Here is a 20,140-nt window from a genome sequence, read left to right on the forward strand (position 1 = left end):
TTTCTCTTCTTTAAAAGAATAATATAATATATGGAATACCTCCCATGCTCCATGCTTTCCTCTGTAGAGGTAGGGATTCCCTGCTGGTGTATGGGGAGTCATAGGGAGAATATGCCATCCCTTCTCCAATAAACCTTACATTTTTAATTATGCGAGTGAGTGGGGGTGGAGGGAGAGGCAGCACCTAGCCAGACAGAATGTTGCCTTCATGTTCTGCCAAGTAGGACAAGCCAAAAACAGTAGCTAAAGATCCAATGATATTACCTGAGAAGATGGGAAATGTAGAAGCAGAGCAATAAAATAGAATGGAATGGAATGGAAATGGATGGAAGGGATAGATAGGATGGAGTAGAATGGGATTGGATGGAATGGAATGGGATGAAATAAAATAGAACAGAAAGATGGAATGGAATAACACAGAATACGATGAGATGGCATGGAATGAATTCCACATGGAAGATGGCATATCTGGGAATCTCTGAACTGCTTTGTAATCTAAGCTTTTAAGTTCCTCTGATAAGGAATGTTATTAGATTGTAAGATCTTTGAAGACAGGGACTGCTCATTTTTCTCCCTATTGCATTTAACATCTTGATCAGTTCCTGGCACATAAAATCTAATATTAATATATAACTGTTAAGATTAGCAAAGTATGATCTCTACATTCTCATGTGACAGCAAATCAGCTGGACTAGATGGCTCTGAGGTCTGTCATCCCTATATCTTATACTATGATCCTCACTCCAATGCTATGAGGTAGGTTCATTTAATATTCCCATTTTACAGATGAGGAAACTAAATATAAAAGAATCCAAGTGACTTGCCTAGATTTATCTAAACTAGCATTCACCTTATACTTTCCTAACTCCAGCTTTTATGCCCTATCCTCTATTTAACTGTCTCAAGCTTAATAAATGCTTGTTAAATTCAATTGAAATCCATAGTTACAGCACAATCCATTAGCTTTGCCCCCAAGCCATCTGTTGTATCATCATTCTTCCAGACATTTAAGCCTGAAACTCTGACCTTTCTTTTTCCTTCTCTTTAAAATCAGTGATTGGAAATCATCGGGGCCAATTCCAGATCTCAATAACTATATCCCCAAAATCAGAAAAGCGTGCTTGAAAACCTTAAAGGAGGTGTTATTCTAAAGTTCATAGTCCTATATAGAGAGATAATAAGGACAAGAGTCAATGGTCTATACCGTAGGATACAAAGGCATAAAATTTAGGAACCAGATTAAAATCTAATTGGGAAATGTTTAACAAAAAGAAAAACACATTATAATATACATAATGTTAATTTGTAACTTTCTAAGCCAATATGCAATTTGTAGAGATCCATGTCTATTTGACTTGGACACTTCTGTGTAGTGGATAGGATTGCCCTCTATAAATCATCAATCAATATGCATTTATCAGGTCCCTCCTGTGTACCAGGCACCATACTAAGGGCTGAGGAAAAAAAGGGAGTGAAACAGTCCTTGCTCCCAAAGAACTCCCAGTCTAAGGAAGAAGACAACAAGCTGGATTGTTGTGAGGATTTCATAGTCATAAATTCCTGAGTGCTAATCTAATCTCAAGTGCTTAGTACCTGCAGGGCTCTCCGCCAATCATTTAACCAATCTGGGTCCCTGTTCCTCATTCACAACCAGATAGCTCCAGCTCTACTCCTGTACTCTAATCAAATGTGATTACCCACATCCAAACAGCATTTTAGACATTAAATTTCATGCGCAGCAATGAAGCCTTTGAGAATAGACGGTCGCCTTTCTTTACTTTCCTGTTTGCCCTTCTTACCTGACCCTTCCCCCCCCCCAAAAAAAAGCATCAAAATGGCTTAAAAATGGGCAATGGGCAGAAGGGAAATTTTTAGCAAAAAAAAAAAAAAAAAAAAAAAAAAATTGAGAGAAAATGGATAGATTTAGGTTTCTGAAAATTTGAATAGATTTGGAGCTGAAAGGAACCTAGGAAACTATTGAGTTCCACCCTTTTCTTCTAGATTGAGTATAGAATAGTACTTGCCCAGAGTCACCTAGCTAGGAACAGAATCTAGGTCAGTGCCTTATCCATTCTGTAGCGTTGCCTCTCATGGATTTTAGTCCTAGCTTTGATATTTCATAGCCTTTTTTTTTTTTTTTTTTTTGAGGCAATTGGGGTTAAGTGACTTGTCCCCAGGGACACACAGCGAATAAGTATTAGAGGCCATATTTGAATTCATGTATTCCTGACTCCATGACCAGTGATCAATCCATTATGCAACTGAGCTGCCCCTGTTTCATAGCCATTGAACACTGGCCAAGTCACCCCTTTTGAATATCAGTTTCCTCTTCTGCAAAAATGGGTATCTGCCACACCTATCTTACAAATGTCTCGGGAAATTGTCCCCTTATATATCACCAAAGCCATCCCAGTCCACAAGCCAACATAGCTTTTCTTTAGCTCGCATCTTCCTTGATTTTTCTGAGGCATTTGACACTTAGACCTCCCGCTCCTCACAGATAATCTCTCTTTCTTTTGCTCAGAAATATCATTCTCTCCCAGTATTCATTCTATCTCTTAGACCATTCATTCTCTGTCTTCTTTAATGACAGTCATCTTTTCTCTATTCCCTTACAGTAGGTATTTCCCAAAGTTCTTTGCTCTGCCCTCTTCTCTTGAATGAATGAATAAAAAAAGCATATGCTGAATGCTTCCTATGTGTCAAGCCCTGTGTGCTGAACACTGAAGATGTCGATAGAAAACACTACAGTTCTCTATGTTCCTCTGATATCATAAGGTATTATTTTGTCTTTAGATCAATTCTGTGCCCATCACCCATCCATGAGGGTACAAACTGTCTTATCTCCCCTCAGTACTAGAGTACAGTATTCTACACACAATAGGCACTTGATAAATGTCAAGTCATGAAGATGACTGAATCACAGAATCAATTTGTTCTTTTTTACAATTCAGGAAAGTGAGAATCAGAAGTATAGTGGCTGGTTCAGTAGTCATACAAATAATAAGTATAATCCAGTGTTCCAACTCAAGTCTTCAAGATCAAAGACTGTTAGTCTTTCCACTATGGATGGAGGCAAGATGGAATAGGACAGGCATGCTATTTATATCAGTCATTTATGGACTTTTCTTTCCAAACCAATTATAGCAGTAGCATACTGACCTGTCTTTTCCCTTCAAAGTGGTCTCTTTAACAGGAGCATTTAAACACTCCAAGGCAAACACCTCGGGGATGATAATAATACTAGCTGGCCAACAAGCACTAACAGCAAATATCCATATAGCTTTATAACATTTTAAAGCAATTTATGTATATGGTATTTGATCCTCACAAGAACCTTGAGAATTTATTGTGCTGTTCATTCATTTCAATCATGTCAGACTCTTTGTGATCACCTTTCTGGGGAGTTTCTTGGCAAAGATACTGGAATGGCTTGTCATTTTCTTCCCCAATCATTTGATATATAAGGAAACTGAGGCAAATAGAATCAAGTGACTTGTTCAAGGCCACATAGCTATTAAATATTTGAGATTGGCTATGAACTCAAGTCTTTCCGACTCTGTCTGGTGCTTTATCCACCATGCCAATCACCTACCTCATGTTCCCTAATCTCCATTATCTCATCAATATCTATATAGTCCTTCCAATGTCTGGATTTTGCAGCAAAAGTTGCTTCAACCCATTATTCATTCAATAGACAAGTATTTGCCCAACTTTTATATGCCTGGTATTGTGTTGAACTCTTGGAACAGAAGCAAAAATGAGAATCCTTGCACTCAAGAAACATTTACTATGACATTCTATTATGGTAAATAACACATACACATTTAAGCAAATATCAAATATAGATTAAGATCAGACTTGTGATTTAATTGGTATAAAAAACAACCAGTTAGAAACTTCTGCCAAATGTAGGTCTGCTCCTTCTCTATACTTTCTAGTCTAAGAGAATTATCTTGAAAGGCTGAGAAGTAGAAGGGTGAATTAAAGGGGTTAAGTGACTTGGCTAAGTTACACTTTATGTCCAAGGCCATTCTTGAACCCAGGTCTTTCTAGCTTTGAGACAAGATCTCTGTACAGGGAAAGATGAGATCTAGGGAAGAAGGAATGATCCTGGAGAGAATAACTTCTCTCCATTTCTTCCTTTGTAAAATGAAAATGATAATAATAGTACTTATCTCTTGGGATCATAGGAAAGATCAAATGCTTTAATGTTATGTAAAGTACTCTACAAACCTGAGAAATAAATGCATGCTTCTATTATTACTAATGAAAGTAATCCTAGAAGCAATAGGAAGCCTCTGAAGCTTCTAGAGTAGGCGAGTAACACAGTCAAGCACAAGATAACCAGTATTAATCTTCAAAATTAAGGCATGTATGTATTTATATGTTTGAGTTTTAACCTGATCTTGGGATATAACAGACTATATTCTAATGAAAACAGTGTTTTGCAGAAGGCAATACAGAACAGAGAGGAACTAGTAAACTGGCACTGAAGGGTCCTACCCATCACTGGGCTTTGTTAGAATCAATAAGGCCACTTCTCTTTCCTTATTAATGGCATCAAAGTACCATCAGTGACATCTTCTAAAAAGCCCCAACCAACCTGAGGATGCTGCAAACTGGATCCCATGGCAACTGAGCCTTGAGCTGCCAGACCTGGTCCTTGATAGAGAAGGTGTAAAGTGGCTTCATTGTGCTTTTCCTCTTTGTCCCTGTTAGCTCCTGCTCAATTTGAAAAGCAGTTATTGGCTCATGATGCCCGTACCTTCTGTTTCTTTCAAACTTTTAGTCAATTGGCAATCTGTATTCCCTATCTAAATTGTTGAAGTAGCAGAAAGAAAAAAATTCTGAAGAATAAAACCACCCACTCCTGCCTTTCTTACCATTCAACCAATTCAACAGTAATTAGTGTTACTTCAAGGAAAATGGCAATTTAACTATCATAGTTAAAAATGCCTTCTACCTAATGGATGTCTGTTTTTTGTTTTATTTTGTTTCCCATTGAAGCTATCATGTTGGTAATAAAGATTAAAAAAAGAAACATATATAAAAGCCATTTAGATATAATTTTAAAAACTAATAGTTCTTACAAAATGATGTAAGATGGTTGGGGAGTGGGAGATAATTGGGTAGCCCTACAGGTGTGTGTTGGCATGGGGCAAAAGGGTTATAGAATTTCTCAGCTATAAGTAAGAGATCTTATTTATCTTTATGACTAAATGATTTTTGTAGTGGTAGAAATATTTAGTCATAGAGGAAAACTGGATTTTTGTGTTGTTTTTTGTTCTTTTTTTTTAAACTTAAAAAGAAGTTTAGTGATCACGTTGCCATCATTTTATAAATGAGAAAACCAAAAGCAAGAGAAATGAAATAGATTATCCAAAGTCACAAAGCTAGTTAGGTATTTTCCTTAAGTTTAGCTCTGAAAAGGTAACTTCCCAATTCAGTGAGCTCTAATGGCTTCCTACTGTCAAAATAAAATACAAAATAAATACAAATACAAAATAAAGATACAAATTAAAATTAAACACAAAATAAAATACAAAGTCCTCTGACTTTTGAAGCCCTTTAAAAACTTGGCAACAACCTCTCTAACTTCATTCAGGTCAATAGACATTCTAATATAGAATGTCTACTCAAACTTGGTTCTCTGTTCATATGGGGACATTCCCTCTCCTATCAAATGAAATAATATTTATAAAGTGTTTAGCAAAGTGCTTGGCATTGAGGTACATAATAAATGCTTATTTCCTTCTCTTCCCCTTCTCTTTCCATCTCTGTGCCTTTGCTCTTAATCTTTTGCATATCTGGAATTAACTCCCTCTCTACCTGTCTTTCACTATCAAGTTCCCATTTTTGCTATCAACCCACTGTCTGTCAATAAATGCACAAGAAGTTATCAAACTACTATGAAGCAGGCACTATGTTGAGTTCTGGGAACATAGAAATGAAAATACAACTCCCAAAGAGCTTAAAGGAACTGTCTTCTATACAAAGCATTTCCTGATGATTCCAACTACTGATACTTTCCCTCTCTGAGTTACCTCATTTTAATTAATACAGTTTTAGTGGATTAATTTTGCATTTGTTCAATATATAGTCATATTTACACATATATCCCCCTAAAGAATTCAAGTTTATTAAGAGCATATTTTTTTTCTTTTTCTTTTTTTTTTTCTTTTTATCTCCAACACCTAGTATAGTATCTGGCACATAATGGATGCTTAATAAATGCTTGATTGATTGACCGACAGTAACTGACCTGGGACTAGAGAACTCATCACTTAGAGCAGGGATTTTCTATTCCCTCTCGGCTGAGGGAGATAGCATGGTATTATGTAAAGGGCACTGAATTTGAAGAAGGAAGAAGGGAGTTTGAAACCCAGCACTGCTCTTTATCCTTCCCAAGTGACCTTATATAAAAGTAATTTAACTATCCTGAGTTTCCTCCTTAGCAAATTGAGGAAATTGGATTAGATGTCTCTAAGCTATCCCTAGTTCTAATTGATATGGACTTTTTAAACAAAAAGTTGAGATAATTGCTTAAAGTTATCTGTTACCCACAAAAGAGGTTTTAGACTCCATTCGCATAGCTGGAGCACATGACAAACATGGGGGGGGAAGGTTAAACAAATGAGCATTGATGAAAAATAGGGTTGTACAAAAAAAAAAATAGGACAGTTTGGCTGAAATATAGTGTGTATAAAAGAAAGTATTGTGAAATTTTTGTTCAGTCATTTTTCAACTCTTAGTGACCCCATCTGATGTTTTCTTGGCAGAGATACAGGACTGGTTGGCCATTTCCTTCTCCAGCTCATTTGACAGATGAGGAAACTGAGGCAAGCAGAATTAAATGGCTTGCCCACGGACTCAGCTAGTAAGTGCCTGAGGCCACTGTGAAATAAACCCTAGGACTTTAGTCTGTCAGTCAACAAGCACTTATTAAGTGCCAGGCATTGTTAAGTACTGTTAAGTAAGAAGGTAAAAATAGTTCCAACTCTCATGGAAATTATAATAGAAAGGGTAGACCATATGTAATCAATCAAATACACAGAATATATAGACAGGATAAATTGGAGGTTGCCTCAGAAGGAAAGTAAATTAAGTTAATGTGGGGGGGAAAATTCAGAAGGTGGAATTTTAGCTAGGATTTAAAAGCAGACAGCAAAGAAAAGGAAATAGGAAGCAAATTATGAAGGACCTTAGCAAAGTTTGCATTTTCTCCTAGAGGCAATTCCCTGCTTTTGAATAGAGAAGTTATATGACTGGCCACATGCTTTCTGAAGAATATTTTCCCTAGTGTCTAGACAATAATTTGGAGATGGAAGGAAAATGAATTTCTTGAGAACAGGTAGTGTTTTTATCTTTCTTTATCCTTAGGATTTACCAGGGTGCCTAGTATAGTGTAATTGTTTTGTTTTGTTTTTTAATTAATTAATAGAAAGCTGGGAGACTAATTAGAAGGCGATTATGGTACAAAAGCCTGAATTAAGAAAGTGTTTGTGGGAGTGGAGAATAGGAGGAAGATAAGTCATGGAGTTAGAATTGACATGAATCAGTAACAGATTGACTACAAAAAGTGATTCAGTGTCAAAAAAAAAAAAAAACAATCCCCAGGTATCTCACTAATTGTGGGGTTCATCCTTCATTTCAAGGAGAACCAATGACAAAGGGCGTTGTCTTGACTTGTATATGAATTGGATTTATGTGTGGATGTGCCTCAACAAAAACTAGTCTAATTATTTGAATGGAGCAGCTAGATGGCACAGTGGATAGAATTCCAGCCTTGGAGTCAGGAAAACCTAAATTCAAATCTAGCTTCGGATACTTGTTAGCTATGTGACCCTGTTCAAGTCACTTACACTTGGAGGGGGGGGGGAGTTCTCATCTGTCAAATAAGCTGGAGAAAAAAAATGGAAAAGCATTCCAGTATCTTTACTAAGAAAACCCTAAATGGGGTCATAAAAAGTCAGATATGCTGAACAACAGCAAAGCTATTTAAGTGAATGAAATGAAAATGAAATGAAAAACTATAGAGAATGAGTAGCCTTCTTTAGACCTCATGCTACACAATAGAATAATTTTCATAATTATAGTTCTATAAATGAATTTGCAAATAAATAGCAAATATTCACCAGCCTTCTATAAAAAAATTTACTCGCCCAGCCAGGCAGCTTGTCTCCCAAGGAGGGCAAAGGAAGAAAAATTAGTGTGATTGTTTTTCTTTACTTCTCATTTGGTGAAAAATTGTTCCTTTGGTAGAAAGGAGAGTTGAGGAGAAAGGGTGGGGGAGGGAGAGAAAAACACATACACATATTATCTCATTCACACATATTATCTCATTCAATCTAAGACTATTGGAGAACCAGTTTCAGGCCCTCCCTAGGACACCTAGAACAGAGATGTTTATTTCAAATGGATATTGGAATCTGATTAGGAGAATACCTTGAAAAAAAATTAATCTGGAAAAGAAAAGGATCAGAAAGACATGAGGATTGCCTTCTAATATTTAGAAGATTGGGAAGTAGAATTAGACTGGAAGAGCCAGCATGGTTTAGCAGATAGGACATATCCTATATGTCCTATACTAAGTCTTGGAACTTCTAAATTCCAATCCTGCCACAAATAAGTATTTACTAGCAGCTCAATCCTAGGTAAAAACCTTAGAATCTATGTACCATGGCTTCTTCACCTACAAAATTATGGGGTTGGACTTGGTGATATTTAAAGATCCCTCCCAGTTCTAAATCTATGTTTGCATGACTTGTTCTTTTTGGCTCCAAAGGAACAATGAATGGAAAAAAGGCAAATCTGGCGGGGTGGGGGAATAGGAAACTTTTCTCATAACCAGAACAGTCCCAAAGTATAATGAATTACCTGTGGAGGTTCACATGATGATAGATATAGAGAGCTGGAAGGGACTTAAGAGGTCATTCTGGTAGAGTCCTCACATTTTACAAATGAGGAAACTGAGGCCCAATAAGGTTTTGTGATTTGCTCTAAGGTCATAGGAAATAAAGCATTAGAGAAGATCTTTGAATCCCATTTCCCTTGATTCTAGAGCCATTTTTTTTTTGCAATGGACCAAAGCTAGTGATCTCCTTCTCACTGAAGATCTTCAGGTAAAGATTCAGTGGCTTAAGGATAAGGGTTCTTGTTCAAGAATAAACTGAATTAGACTACTAATGAGCTTCCCTCTCACCTTAAGATTCTCTGATTCTACAAAAACTGTCATGGATGACTTTCAAGTCATCCAATGACTTAATGATAAGGATTCTTATTCAAGTGTAAATTAAACTAGACCCCTAATGAGTTTCCCTCTCACCCTAAGATTCTCTGATTCTACCAAAAAGCAAAAACAAAACAAAACAAAATTTCATGGTTAAAGGTTAACTGAAGATGCAAAATGGACACATGCCTTTGGGTTTAACACCTCTGGCCAGATCCCGGTTATTGGGGGCAGTTGACCAGTAAGTCACCTTGTTGCCTTTTAATGAGCAATATTCAACTGGCAGACTCAAGCCAGCTACTGGGAGGAGCCAATGATGGTGTTGATCAAATCTTGGGCTGGCAAATAATAACATTAACTGTGCAGAACCAGACAGTGATTCCTAGGGATGAAATAAAGGGAGTGGGAATGTCTGTAGGGTTTTCTATTGGAGTCTGTAGACCTGGCAGCTCATTTAGTAATTCCACAGCACCCATTGCAAGCCACTTACTGTATGATTAATGTGCCCCTAGATCTCCCCAGACGTTTATGACACCTTTAGGAATAGCGCTGACAATGACTTTATCCCACGCAGCTACTTCATACTCTCTGCATTGCTCTTAATTATTTATATATTCTGGAGTGGTTGGATTCCTTCCCCCCTAGTGCTCAGAAAGGTAATAAATGAGAAAAGTCAATGATCTGTAAATTACAACATTGATTAAAGAAGTGATTACTGATATAACTCTTACACGGCTATTATGCTAATGCTTGCTTAGATTTCAGGACAGTATTTACATGCTAATGACAAATTTACTTGTGGTGTCTAAAATTAGTTTATGTCTTTAATCAAAATGTAAACATTTTTAAAAACTGATTGTCTTTATTGGGGAGGAAATTAATCTATTCTTCCCCCACCCTCTTCTTCCCTGCCCCTGGCTATTCTCCTTGTCCCCAAAACAGCTTGGAAAATTTTCCCGTCTGCCCACAGCCAGCTGTGCTCCCTCAGTAGCAGAGAGAATTGTTGCCCTGCATTCAAGGTGAAAACTCTGCCCACAGAGTAGATGGTTCATTCCAGTTCTCGATGTCCAGTTCATAAAAGCCAGGAAAGAGCCGATTTGGATAGAAATTATATAAAGGATGGGGAGCACCTTCAGCTCATCAATCAGTGGTTACCTGAGTAGAATGCATTGTTTTGTGCCTTGCTGGCAGAGGAGAAAGGGGTCCTGATATGAAGTCTAGAAGAGGCTTAAGAGTACAGTTAAATTCAGATATTTTATGGACAGGGCATGGAGACTGGACCTCTAATATCATTACCCTTGCAAAGTCCCTGTAATAATGCTGGTCAGCATCCTTTCTGAAACATCATCGTAAGCTTTCCTACAACACTGTTAGAGAGTCACATAAGCAATAAGGCTCAAGGTGGGACTAGAACTCTAGTCTTCTGGGCTTTGAGAACAGCTCTCTCTCTAATAGATCAGAAAGATGAAACTGGGGTTCATCATGCTGAATGACTTTGGAAAGACACAAAGGTAGTATCTGGACCAGAATTCAAACCCATACCCTTTCTCAAAAAATCAGCATCCTCTCTTTTGTACCACATTGCTTACTCTGAAAAGCAGTTATGGTGTTTTTAAATTCATCAATAGATCAAAGTTTTATTAAGTTGTTACTTTTGAAGCAAATTGTAGGAAATAAAGGAAAGGGTCTCTATAATTTTATTGGTATAAAGACCTACTGGATAAGAAAATTGGTTTTACCAATGCAAGTTTAGTAAACTTATAGTCTTAGCGCATAATCTAAAAACAATGAGAGGTTAGGCACACTGTCCAGGGTCACACAGCTGGTAGGTAGCAGATCCTCCTGGTTCCAAGGGCATCTTTCTATCTACTATGCCATGTGACTTCTTTAATTAGCTGATGTTTAATATGGTATAATATTATGTATATTATTATATAATTATGTTGCATAATATTATTTATCCTAAATATAACAATATAAAATGATTATCAGATAATTATATAATGATTATACATTAATAATATTATAGTATTCCAATGTAAGTTATTCATTATAAATGTTTACAAAATAATATATTCATATTTTATTTTAATATATATTTTATATTTAATATACTTAATATGTATTTTATTTATATAAATATTTATATTTAATATATATATATATATTTTATATTAGTATAATTATTTATAATCATAATATACTATTGATGTTATAGTCTAATGATTTATAATTATAAAATACTATTGCTGTCATATTAAAATTACCTATAATAATAAAGTACAATTGATGTTATATTAAAATTACTTGTAATTATAAAATATTAATGATGTTATCTTATAATTGTAACTATAAAATACTATTTGTTATATTATCATTACTTGTAATTATAAGGCACTATTGATGTTTTTTAATAATTATTTGTAATACTAATATATCATTGATTTTATTTTATAATTATAATAATGAAATTTTATTGATATTGTACAATTACTTGTAATTATAAAATAGCATTGATATTATTTTATAATTGCAAGTAACTTAATGTACTATTAATATTATTATAATTGTAATTATAAAATAATTATAGTAGATATTATGATTACTTGTAATCATAAAATGCTATTGATGCCATTTTGTAATTATAATGAAAATATTTTGATGTTATGTAATTATTTGTAATTATAAAATAGCATTGGTGTTATATTATAACTACAAGTAATTATAATGTACTACTAATTTTATGTTATAATTGTAATTATCAAATACTATAGATGCTATAATTACTTGTAGTTATAAAATGTTATTGATATTATATTGTAATTACTTGTAATTATAAAATACTATTGATGCTATAACTATATTATATATTATATTTTATTGTTTAATATATTAATATGTGATATTGATATATTAATAATATAATTGATCATTATGTTAACATAATACCTTTATATAATATTATGAATAATTATAACAAAAATTTACACTTTTAAGAAAAGAAAATATGCTCAAAGAGGCAATCCAGGATCTGAAAGGTAGAAACATGATATTGTTCTTTCTAGTAAAAGAGAAAAGGAACAAAATTAAGTGATGACTATGTCCCAGGCACTATTCTAAGCCCTTTACAGATATGATCTCATGAAGATTTCTAGAAGCAGGAAAAAAATGTGATACTTTCACAGGAGTATATAATAGTCCACTTGGACATAAAGTGTAATTAGATGAAAAGAAAGCAAAATGCAAGCCGGACACAGTACCTTGATACTGCGGCAGTGGAAGATTCCAATTTTTGGGATTTTTGCTGGAGACCCTCTACCAAGTTTAGCTGTTCCCATGGCCTAACAGCTTCAGTTTCAGTTCATGTAGTAGATTGGGGTAATTTTGATATTTCTTTCTTGAGAAGCACCTAACCTGTTCTACTAAGGGAAGATGAAAGATAATATTCTGGTCCCCCTCATTTGTCTTCCTTTCCCACTTTCTCTCTCTCTCTTTAGGTGTCAGACCGATGTGACTATGTTTTTGTCAATGGCAAAGAAATCAAAGGGAAGGTGGACGCCCTTGTGAATTTCACCTATCAATATTTGAGCGCCCCGCTGCAGATCACGGTCTGGGTACCCCGCCTGCCTCTACAAATCGAGATCTCCGACACAGAGCTGAGCCAAGTCAAGGCCTGGAGAGTGCCCATCGTTTCCAATAAGAGGTTAGATCATATGTATTTACACACCTTCTTGTCTCCCCTCTGACGATGTCCGCTCCTGGCTTCTCCCTGCTTCATTATCTCCAGCTCGGAGCACAATGCCTGCCATATAGAACGTGCTTAATCGATATCTGGTGATTGAATAAGATGCTGGAACTTACTGGCAGCATAATCTTGGCAAACTGTTTCATTTCCTTCAACTGTAAAAATAAAACCCATCTACCTCCCAGTTATTATGAGGAACAAGTGAATTAATACCTGCAAAGTTCTTGGCACATAGTAGGTGTCAAATAAATGCCAGCTATTGTTTTTATCGATTGTTTATGTCGAGCCTTCATTCCTACACCTTCCTTTAAAATGAAAGTGGGGAGCATTCCAGCCCTTGGCACTGTTTGGAGTCAGAATGAATAATTTTCCATAATGGCTCCAATTTCAAGCAAAGAAGGTATGCAGAGGGCTTAATAAAATTTAATAAAATCATAAACATTTTGGTACAGACTTATGATTTCATTAGTGGAAGGAACTCCCAGGATGGAAGTTTCCCAGGGCTTAGCACATTATAAGGGTTTAATAAACACTTGATGACTGACTGACTAATGTAAATGAGTTACTTAATAACACTCATATAGTACTTCAAGATTTGCAAAGAACTTCACAAATATTATCCCATTTGATCTTTATAATAGCCCTGAGAGGAAAGTGTTAAGGCTATTTTACAGATGAGGAAACTGAGGCAGACAACAGAAGCATGACTTGCCCAGAGACACACAGCTACTAAGTGTCTGAAACTGGATTTGAACTCAGATCATTCTGACTTTAGGTAGAGGGATGAATCCACTGTACCATTCTGCTACCTTTAACTTCTTGGTATAGGGTCTTAAGGAGTTGCCAGGATGAGATCACAATTCTTCTCTACTAAAGAAATATCTTTCCTCAATCCAAGTGACCCAATTTGAGGATTCAGGAAATATAGGTATAAACATCTCCATGGGCAGCTAGATGGTGCATTGGGTAAAGTCTAAAGACATGAATTCAAATCTAGCTTCAGACATTTACTAGCCTTGTGATGCTGGATGAGTCATTTAAAAAACACCCTCTGTTTGCCTCAGTTTCCTTCCTTGTAAATGGGGAATATTAGCACCTCTATCTTGGAAAAGTTGTCAGGATCAAATGAGATAATGATTTAAAGCGCTTAACACAATGTCAGGCATATAGTAAGAGTTACATGTTGTGTTTTTTCATTTTGGTCCTGTCCAACTTATCATGATTCCACTTGGGGCTTTCTTGGCTAAGATACTAGAGAGGCTCACCATTTCTTGAGGTGAAAATTGAGGCTTAAGCGTAAATGACTTGCCCAAGCTCATATAATCAATTAGTTGACAGGCAGAACTGGAATTCTAGTTTTCCTGAGTCCAAGCCCTACTCTATTCACTATACTACCTAGTAGCCAAGTGTTATATAACCATTAGCTATTATATCTATTCACATTCACCCAGTAAATCACTTTACCTAAATTATCTCATTTAGTCCTCACATCAAACTAATCAAGTAGACAATTATTATCCCCATTTTACTGATATGAGGCTCAGGTGGGATCTGAATCAGGTCTTCTCGACGTCCTACACTGGCTAGCATTGGCTTCATTTGATCCTCATTCTATGAGCTACTTTCATTATCTCCATTTTACGGATTAGGAAGCTAAGAGGGACAGAAGTTAAGTCACAAAGTGACTATTTGTTGGAGGCAGTATTTGAACCCAGAGCCCTAACACTTAATTCACTATATCACATGCTTTTACTTGTACCCTAAAAAGTAACTCTCCCAAATGACTCGGAGTTAATTTTTACCTTATGTTTTTAAAGTTTATTTTATTCTCTCAAAATGAGCAAAATGAATCTGCTTTATAAAATATATGATCTCCTGAAAAGTCACTTCTAATCTATTTTACAAATAAAAAAAATTATATTTTAATACAATAAAGTATACCTTATTTAAAGCACCCCCAACATCAATTATTTTAAAGAAAATTTGTCACCTGCTGTGTATGTTGATCCAGATTTTCATATATCTTTATTGCTAAAAAGTAGATAACCATGATATGAGTCACCACAACCCCACAGAGCTTGGGTAATAAATAACTGGTAGGCACTTGCTTGTCCCTTCGCTTCTAGGCATCTGAAAACCAATTTCCTGCCCTAATTCCTCCATCCCCAAATTCTAGGACTATATCCTTGATGATACAGGAGATATCAAGCCTTAAAGTGCCATGTAAATGCTAAGTCTATGCCTTTCATTTCAAGAGACAAATGAGGAGGTCTGCCAATATGGTAAATAAATGCATGAATGAATGAGCATTTATTAAGCATTTGCTATGTGCCAAGTACTGGAAAAGACTAGAAATGTGTCACATGAAAAAGACTTTTAAGAAATTGGTAATTGAAAAGACTAAGAGGAGACATGCTCACTGTCTTCAGATATTTCAAAGACTGCCAAGGAAGAAAAATATAATAAGGTTTGTACTTTGTTGTTTCTGAAAACAGCAAGAACAACAATGCATGTAAGTTTTCCCAATTAAAGGAAAAGATTCTTTAAAATTGGAGCTGCCAATACTTAATCTATATCAGATTATTTGCTGTTTGGGGAATGGGTGAGGTAAGGAAGGGAGGGAGAAAATTTGGAACATAAGAGTCTTACAAAAATAAAGGTGGAAAACTGCTTTTAAATATATTTAGAAAAATAAAATACTAATGAGGAAAAAAAATAAAATTGGAGGTGTCCAATAAGAGATTGAATGCTCTATGGGATACTAGAAATATTTAACCAAAGGTGGTAGGAGCCAGGTTTTCCCACATGCCTTGCTCTTTATGGAGTAATTGCCTCTCCATGAATTGGTTACGTAGGTGTGGTGTGTGGGTATTGTTACCTTCATTTACAAGTTAGTAAACTGAATCTCAGAGAGGTCCCATCATTTGCCCAGAATTACCCAGAATGTACATATCAAAACTAAGGCTAAAACTTATCTTATTTCCAGTCCAGTGTCTATGTAGCCATGCCACATGTCAGAAATATAATATGGAATCTTCCTATCTTTCTAGTCTTCTCATATTCAGTAATATATACTCATAATACTGATCTACTCACAATTCCTTACAACTGACTTTCCATCTCTTTGCATTGGCTGTCACCCATGCCTGAAAGGATTTTTTACCCCTGCCTCTCATAATTCCTTAAAGATCCCTTTTCTACAAGAAGCATTTTCACTCATCCCAACTAATTCCTTTTCCTTGCTAAGGTTGTTTGCTTCTATTCTGTTTATACATGGTATAAAGAGCAGCTGATTGGTACAGTGAGTTGACCTGGCACCAAGATCTGAGTTCAAATCCTGCTTCAGACACTTACTAGCTATGTAATTCTAGATAAATCACTTTACTTCTGTGTTGTAATTCAGGAGAGCTATTGGAATACACAGGAGCCACCTGATAGTGGCTGCTGGAGGTCCAACCCAGAATGTATCATCCTCTCACAAGAGGAGATCCAAAGAGACTGAAGCAGTTGCTATTCTCTGATCTCTCTGACTGAGAGGCCATTGCCTTGTCAGACCTCTCTCCTCTTCCCTCCACCTCCAATTTATCTCATTCCCAGTCCACAACACCTGTGTCAGCAAAGGCTGCCCTGCAACTCCTTCAGATATTATGATCCACAGCTGTGGAGGCTCCTGGAGAATTGACCTGGCCTTTAACACTTCTGATTGCCTCAGTTTCTTAATCTGTAAAATTTGGATAATAATAGAACCTGCCTCACAGGCCTGTTGGGAGATAAAATGGGACAGCAGTTATAAAGCACTTTGCAAACCTTTAAAATGCTGTATCAAGCCTAGCTTTTATTATATTCCTTTGTGTATACCCACTGTTTTCCCCCATTAAAATTAAGATCCTTGAGGGAAGTTTTTGCCTTTCTCTATATCCTTAATGCTCAGCACAGCCCTGCACATAATGAGGTCCTATTAATTATTTGTTGATTTGGATTTATGTAGATCCTACGTAAAGAGTTTGAACCAGTTGATGTTAAAGTTCTTTTCTACTCTATACTTCTGATTCTACTCTTACCTTTCATTTCAGGCCCACAAGAGACAGTGATGACGAAGATGATGAGGAGAGAAGAGGTAGGGGCTGTGCCCTCCAATACCAACATGCAATGGTCCGAGTCCTCACCCAGTTTGTTTCTGAGGACGCCAATCCTTGGGGCCAGTTGAGATACTTACTGAGCCCCGACTGGCAGTTTGACATTACTGACCTGGTAACAGACTTCATGAAATTGGAGGAACCACACATTGCCAAGCTTCAGGAAGGGCGGGTTTTGATTGGAAGAGAAGTTGGCATGACAACAATACAGGTAAGAAGCATGTGCTTCTTTATCTATAAAATGGAGGTAATAACAACACCTACCATAAAGAATTGTTTCAAGGATCAATAAACATCCCTACTTTACGCTTTCTTGCTCATTGGAATGATCTAGGAACTACCTTAAAAAGCTATCTATCCAGAGAATACAGGAACTCAGAACTTCAGAGGACCTCAGGAATTCTCTGTGGTCCAATTGCTATGTGGGTTCTCATAACTGAATGTGGAAATCTTGAAATTATAATTTGTTATCAGTAAATGTTTGATTTGTACACTTATTTTAATACTTTTATTTATATTTATTTTATTATATATTATATCATATTATATTAAATATATATACTATTATATAATATGTGTTGTATATTATGTATTTTTATTATATATTCATTTTATTTTTATATATTATATGTTTGGTTGTTTTTTTTTTTACTCGTTATTTCAAAAATTCTCGGGTAAAAAGAAGGTCACAAACGGAAAAAAATTTAAGAAGCCTTGTTGTAGTCTACCTTGTATATGAGCAATATTCCTATTTACAACATCCCCAACAATTGATCATCCAACCTCTGCTTGAGATCTCTGGTAATAGGGAGCCCATTCCATCTAGAGATTGCTTGTTCTGCTCTTGGAAAACTGCAATTGATAGGAGCCTGATTCCTTCTTTCATATTTTAAATGTATCTTTAAATTAGCAAATATTTATTTTCTCTCTCCTACCTCTCCAAGAAAAAAAATTTTTTAAAAAAACTTTGTAACATATATACACGGTCAAGCAAAATAAATTTCAAATTAACCATGTCTAAAAATATGCGTCTTATAATATATATATATGCTTCTCATTCAGGAGGTAGGTTTTATTGGCCCACTGGAATCATGGTTGGTTCTTTTGTTAATCAGAGTTCCTAAAAATCTTCAAAACTGTCTTTACAATATTGTTGTAATTGTAGAGATTGTTCTGTCAGTTCTGCTTGCTTTACTCTGTATCCAGTCATACAAGTCTTCATAAGTTTCTCCAAAAACATTCCTCTTATAATTTCTTTTAGAACAATAATATCCCTTTATATTCATATGCCATAATTTGTATAGTCATTCCCCAAATAGGTATTTTCTTCGTTTCTAGCACATTGTCCCTACATAAAGAGCTTCTCTAAACATTTTTGTACATATGAGTCTTTCTTCTCTTTCTTTGAGCAATTGTATTGCTGAGTCAGAGTATGCAAACGGTTTAATAACTTCTTGGGCACAGTTCCCAATTGCTTTCTGGAATGGCTGGAAAAACACACAACTTTACCAACAATGCATTAATGTGTCTGTTTTCCCGAATCCCCGCAAACATTTGTCATTTTCCTTTCTTTTTTTGCCAACTTGACCAATCTGAGAAGTAGGAGGTAGAACCTCAGCATTGCTATTAAATTGCTTTTCTTTAATTATTAATTATTTGGATGATTTTTTCATATGACTATTGATAGCTTGGATTGCTTCCTTAGAAAACTGTTCCTCTCTTCCACCATTTATCAATTGAAGAATTTTTATTAATTAATTTTATTCTTATAATAATTTTATACTACCATATAATATATTTTATATATTTTAAAAATTAATTTTATTCTTAAAAAATTATGTTAGTTATATATGATATTATATATCATATATAATAAATATATAATAAGATATAAATAAAATTAATAATAAATTAATTTTATTCTTATACATTTGGATTCACAAGTCCAAATTTGAAAATCCAATTTAAGGAAACAGTTTAGACTGCTAGAGAACTGGAAAGGACTTTAAAGATCCTTGATCTTTTCATGTTGCAGAGAATGAAAACATATCCCTTGGATTCCTATGAAGTGCCAGGGTTAGGACCAGAGCTCTTCTTCCTGTTTGAGTGGGATAGGCTTTATTCTGCTGTGCCATCCCATAATTTCCCTTAGAGTAGTTGTTTACAAGATAAAAAAGACTCTAATCCACAGAAGAATCTTAATTGACCTCTTTTTCTGACCTTCAATTTCCTCTGAATAGCTAATTTTCCCCAGTGCCCATAAAATGTGATTTGAGAATTTTTGTTTAAAGGTCTTATGCAAAACTTTCCAGAACTATCTCCTTTTTTATAAAATGAGGCAAAATTGTAGCTCAATAGCCAAACTAGTAAAAGGGGAATATTGGGTGCAGGAAGAGTGGGTACTAGCAGCAGAATGAGATTGCAGTTCACAGTATGTGTTTTCTTCCTAGGGAAGGTATCATGTTTTGCCAGGTATAAAGATTTTACTAGACTGGGAAGGACCTTAATGAGCCAGAAAATATTGCTAGCAATCACTCAATCCATACTGTCACCTAAGACTTTGTTTTGTGTCTAAAGGTTCTGTCACCCCTTTCCGATTCCATCCTGGCTGAGAAGACTGTGACGGTCTTGGATGACAAAGTGGCGGTGACAGACCTTGGGGTCCAACTGGTGGCGGGATTGTCAGTCTTCCTCCAGCCCAGCCCTGAAGTTAACAAGGCTATCACCGCCACAGCCATGGCCGAGGAGCTGCTGCATACTCCCAAGCAGGTATGGTGGGAATAAGAGGGTGGCAATTGAGAGACTCAGTTCTTAGTATGGGGGCCACGTTCCCCAAAGCTTGTACTGAGGTTTACATAAGGGAGGGAGGGAGTAATTTGATACAATATATGATCTCATTAAATAAGAGGAGCTATGACTTCCTTATCTGTCAATACTATGTTTCACCTCCTTATTCCATGATTCTTTGTTGCAAATCTCTCCTCCTACTTAACTGTCAAATTGAGCTTCCCAAAGCATACCACGTTA

The 20,140-nt window shown here is 35.7% G+C and overlaps 1 protein-coding gene across 1 annotated transcript in view; it reads left to right on the forward strand.

Moving 5' to 3' along the window:
- Nucleotides 1-20,140, forward strand: part of TMEM132C (transmembrane protein 132C) — a 525,373-nt gene that overhangs the window by 488,177 nt on the left and 17,056 nt on the right. Inside the window, exons 6-8 of the mRNA XM_074299414.1 lie at nucleotides 12,730-12,935; nucleotides 17,051-17,324; nucleotides 19,691-19,882. Of these exons, the coding sequence (XP_074155515.1) occupies nucleotides 12,730-12,935; nucleotides 17,051-17,324; nucleotides 19,691-19,882 (672 nt within the window). The remainder of the gene's footprint in view (nucleotides 1-12,729; nucleotides 12,936-17,050; nucleotides 17,325-19,690; nucleotides 19,883-20,140) is intronic.

This window comes from Sminthopsis crassicaudata, chromosome 1, assembly GCF_048593235.1.
Source record: "Sminthopsis crassicaudata isolate SCR6 chromosome 1, ASM4859323v1, whole genome shotgun sequence".
NCBI classification, from domain to species: domain Eukaryota; kingdom Metazoa; phylum Chordata; class Mammalia; order Dasyuromorphia; family Dasyuridae; genus Sminthopsis; species Sminthopsis crassicaudata.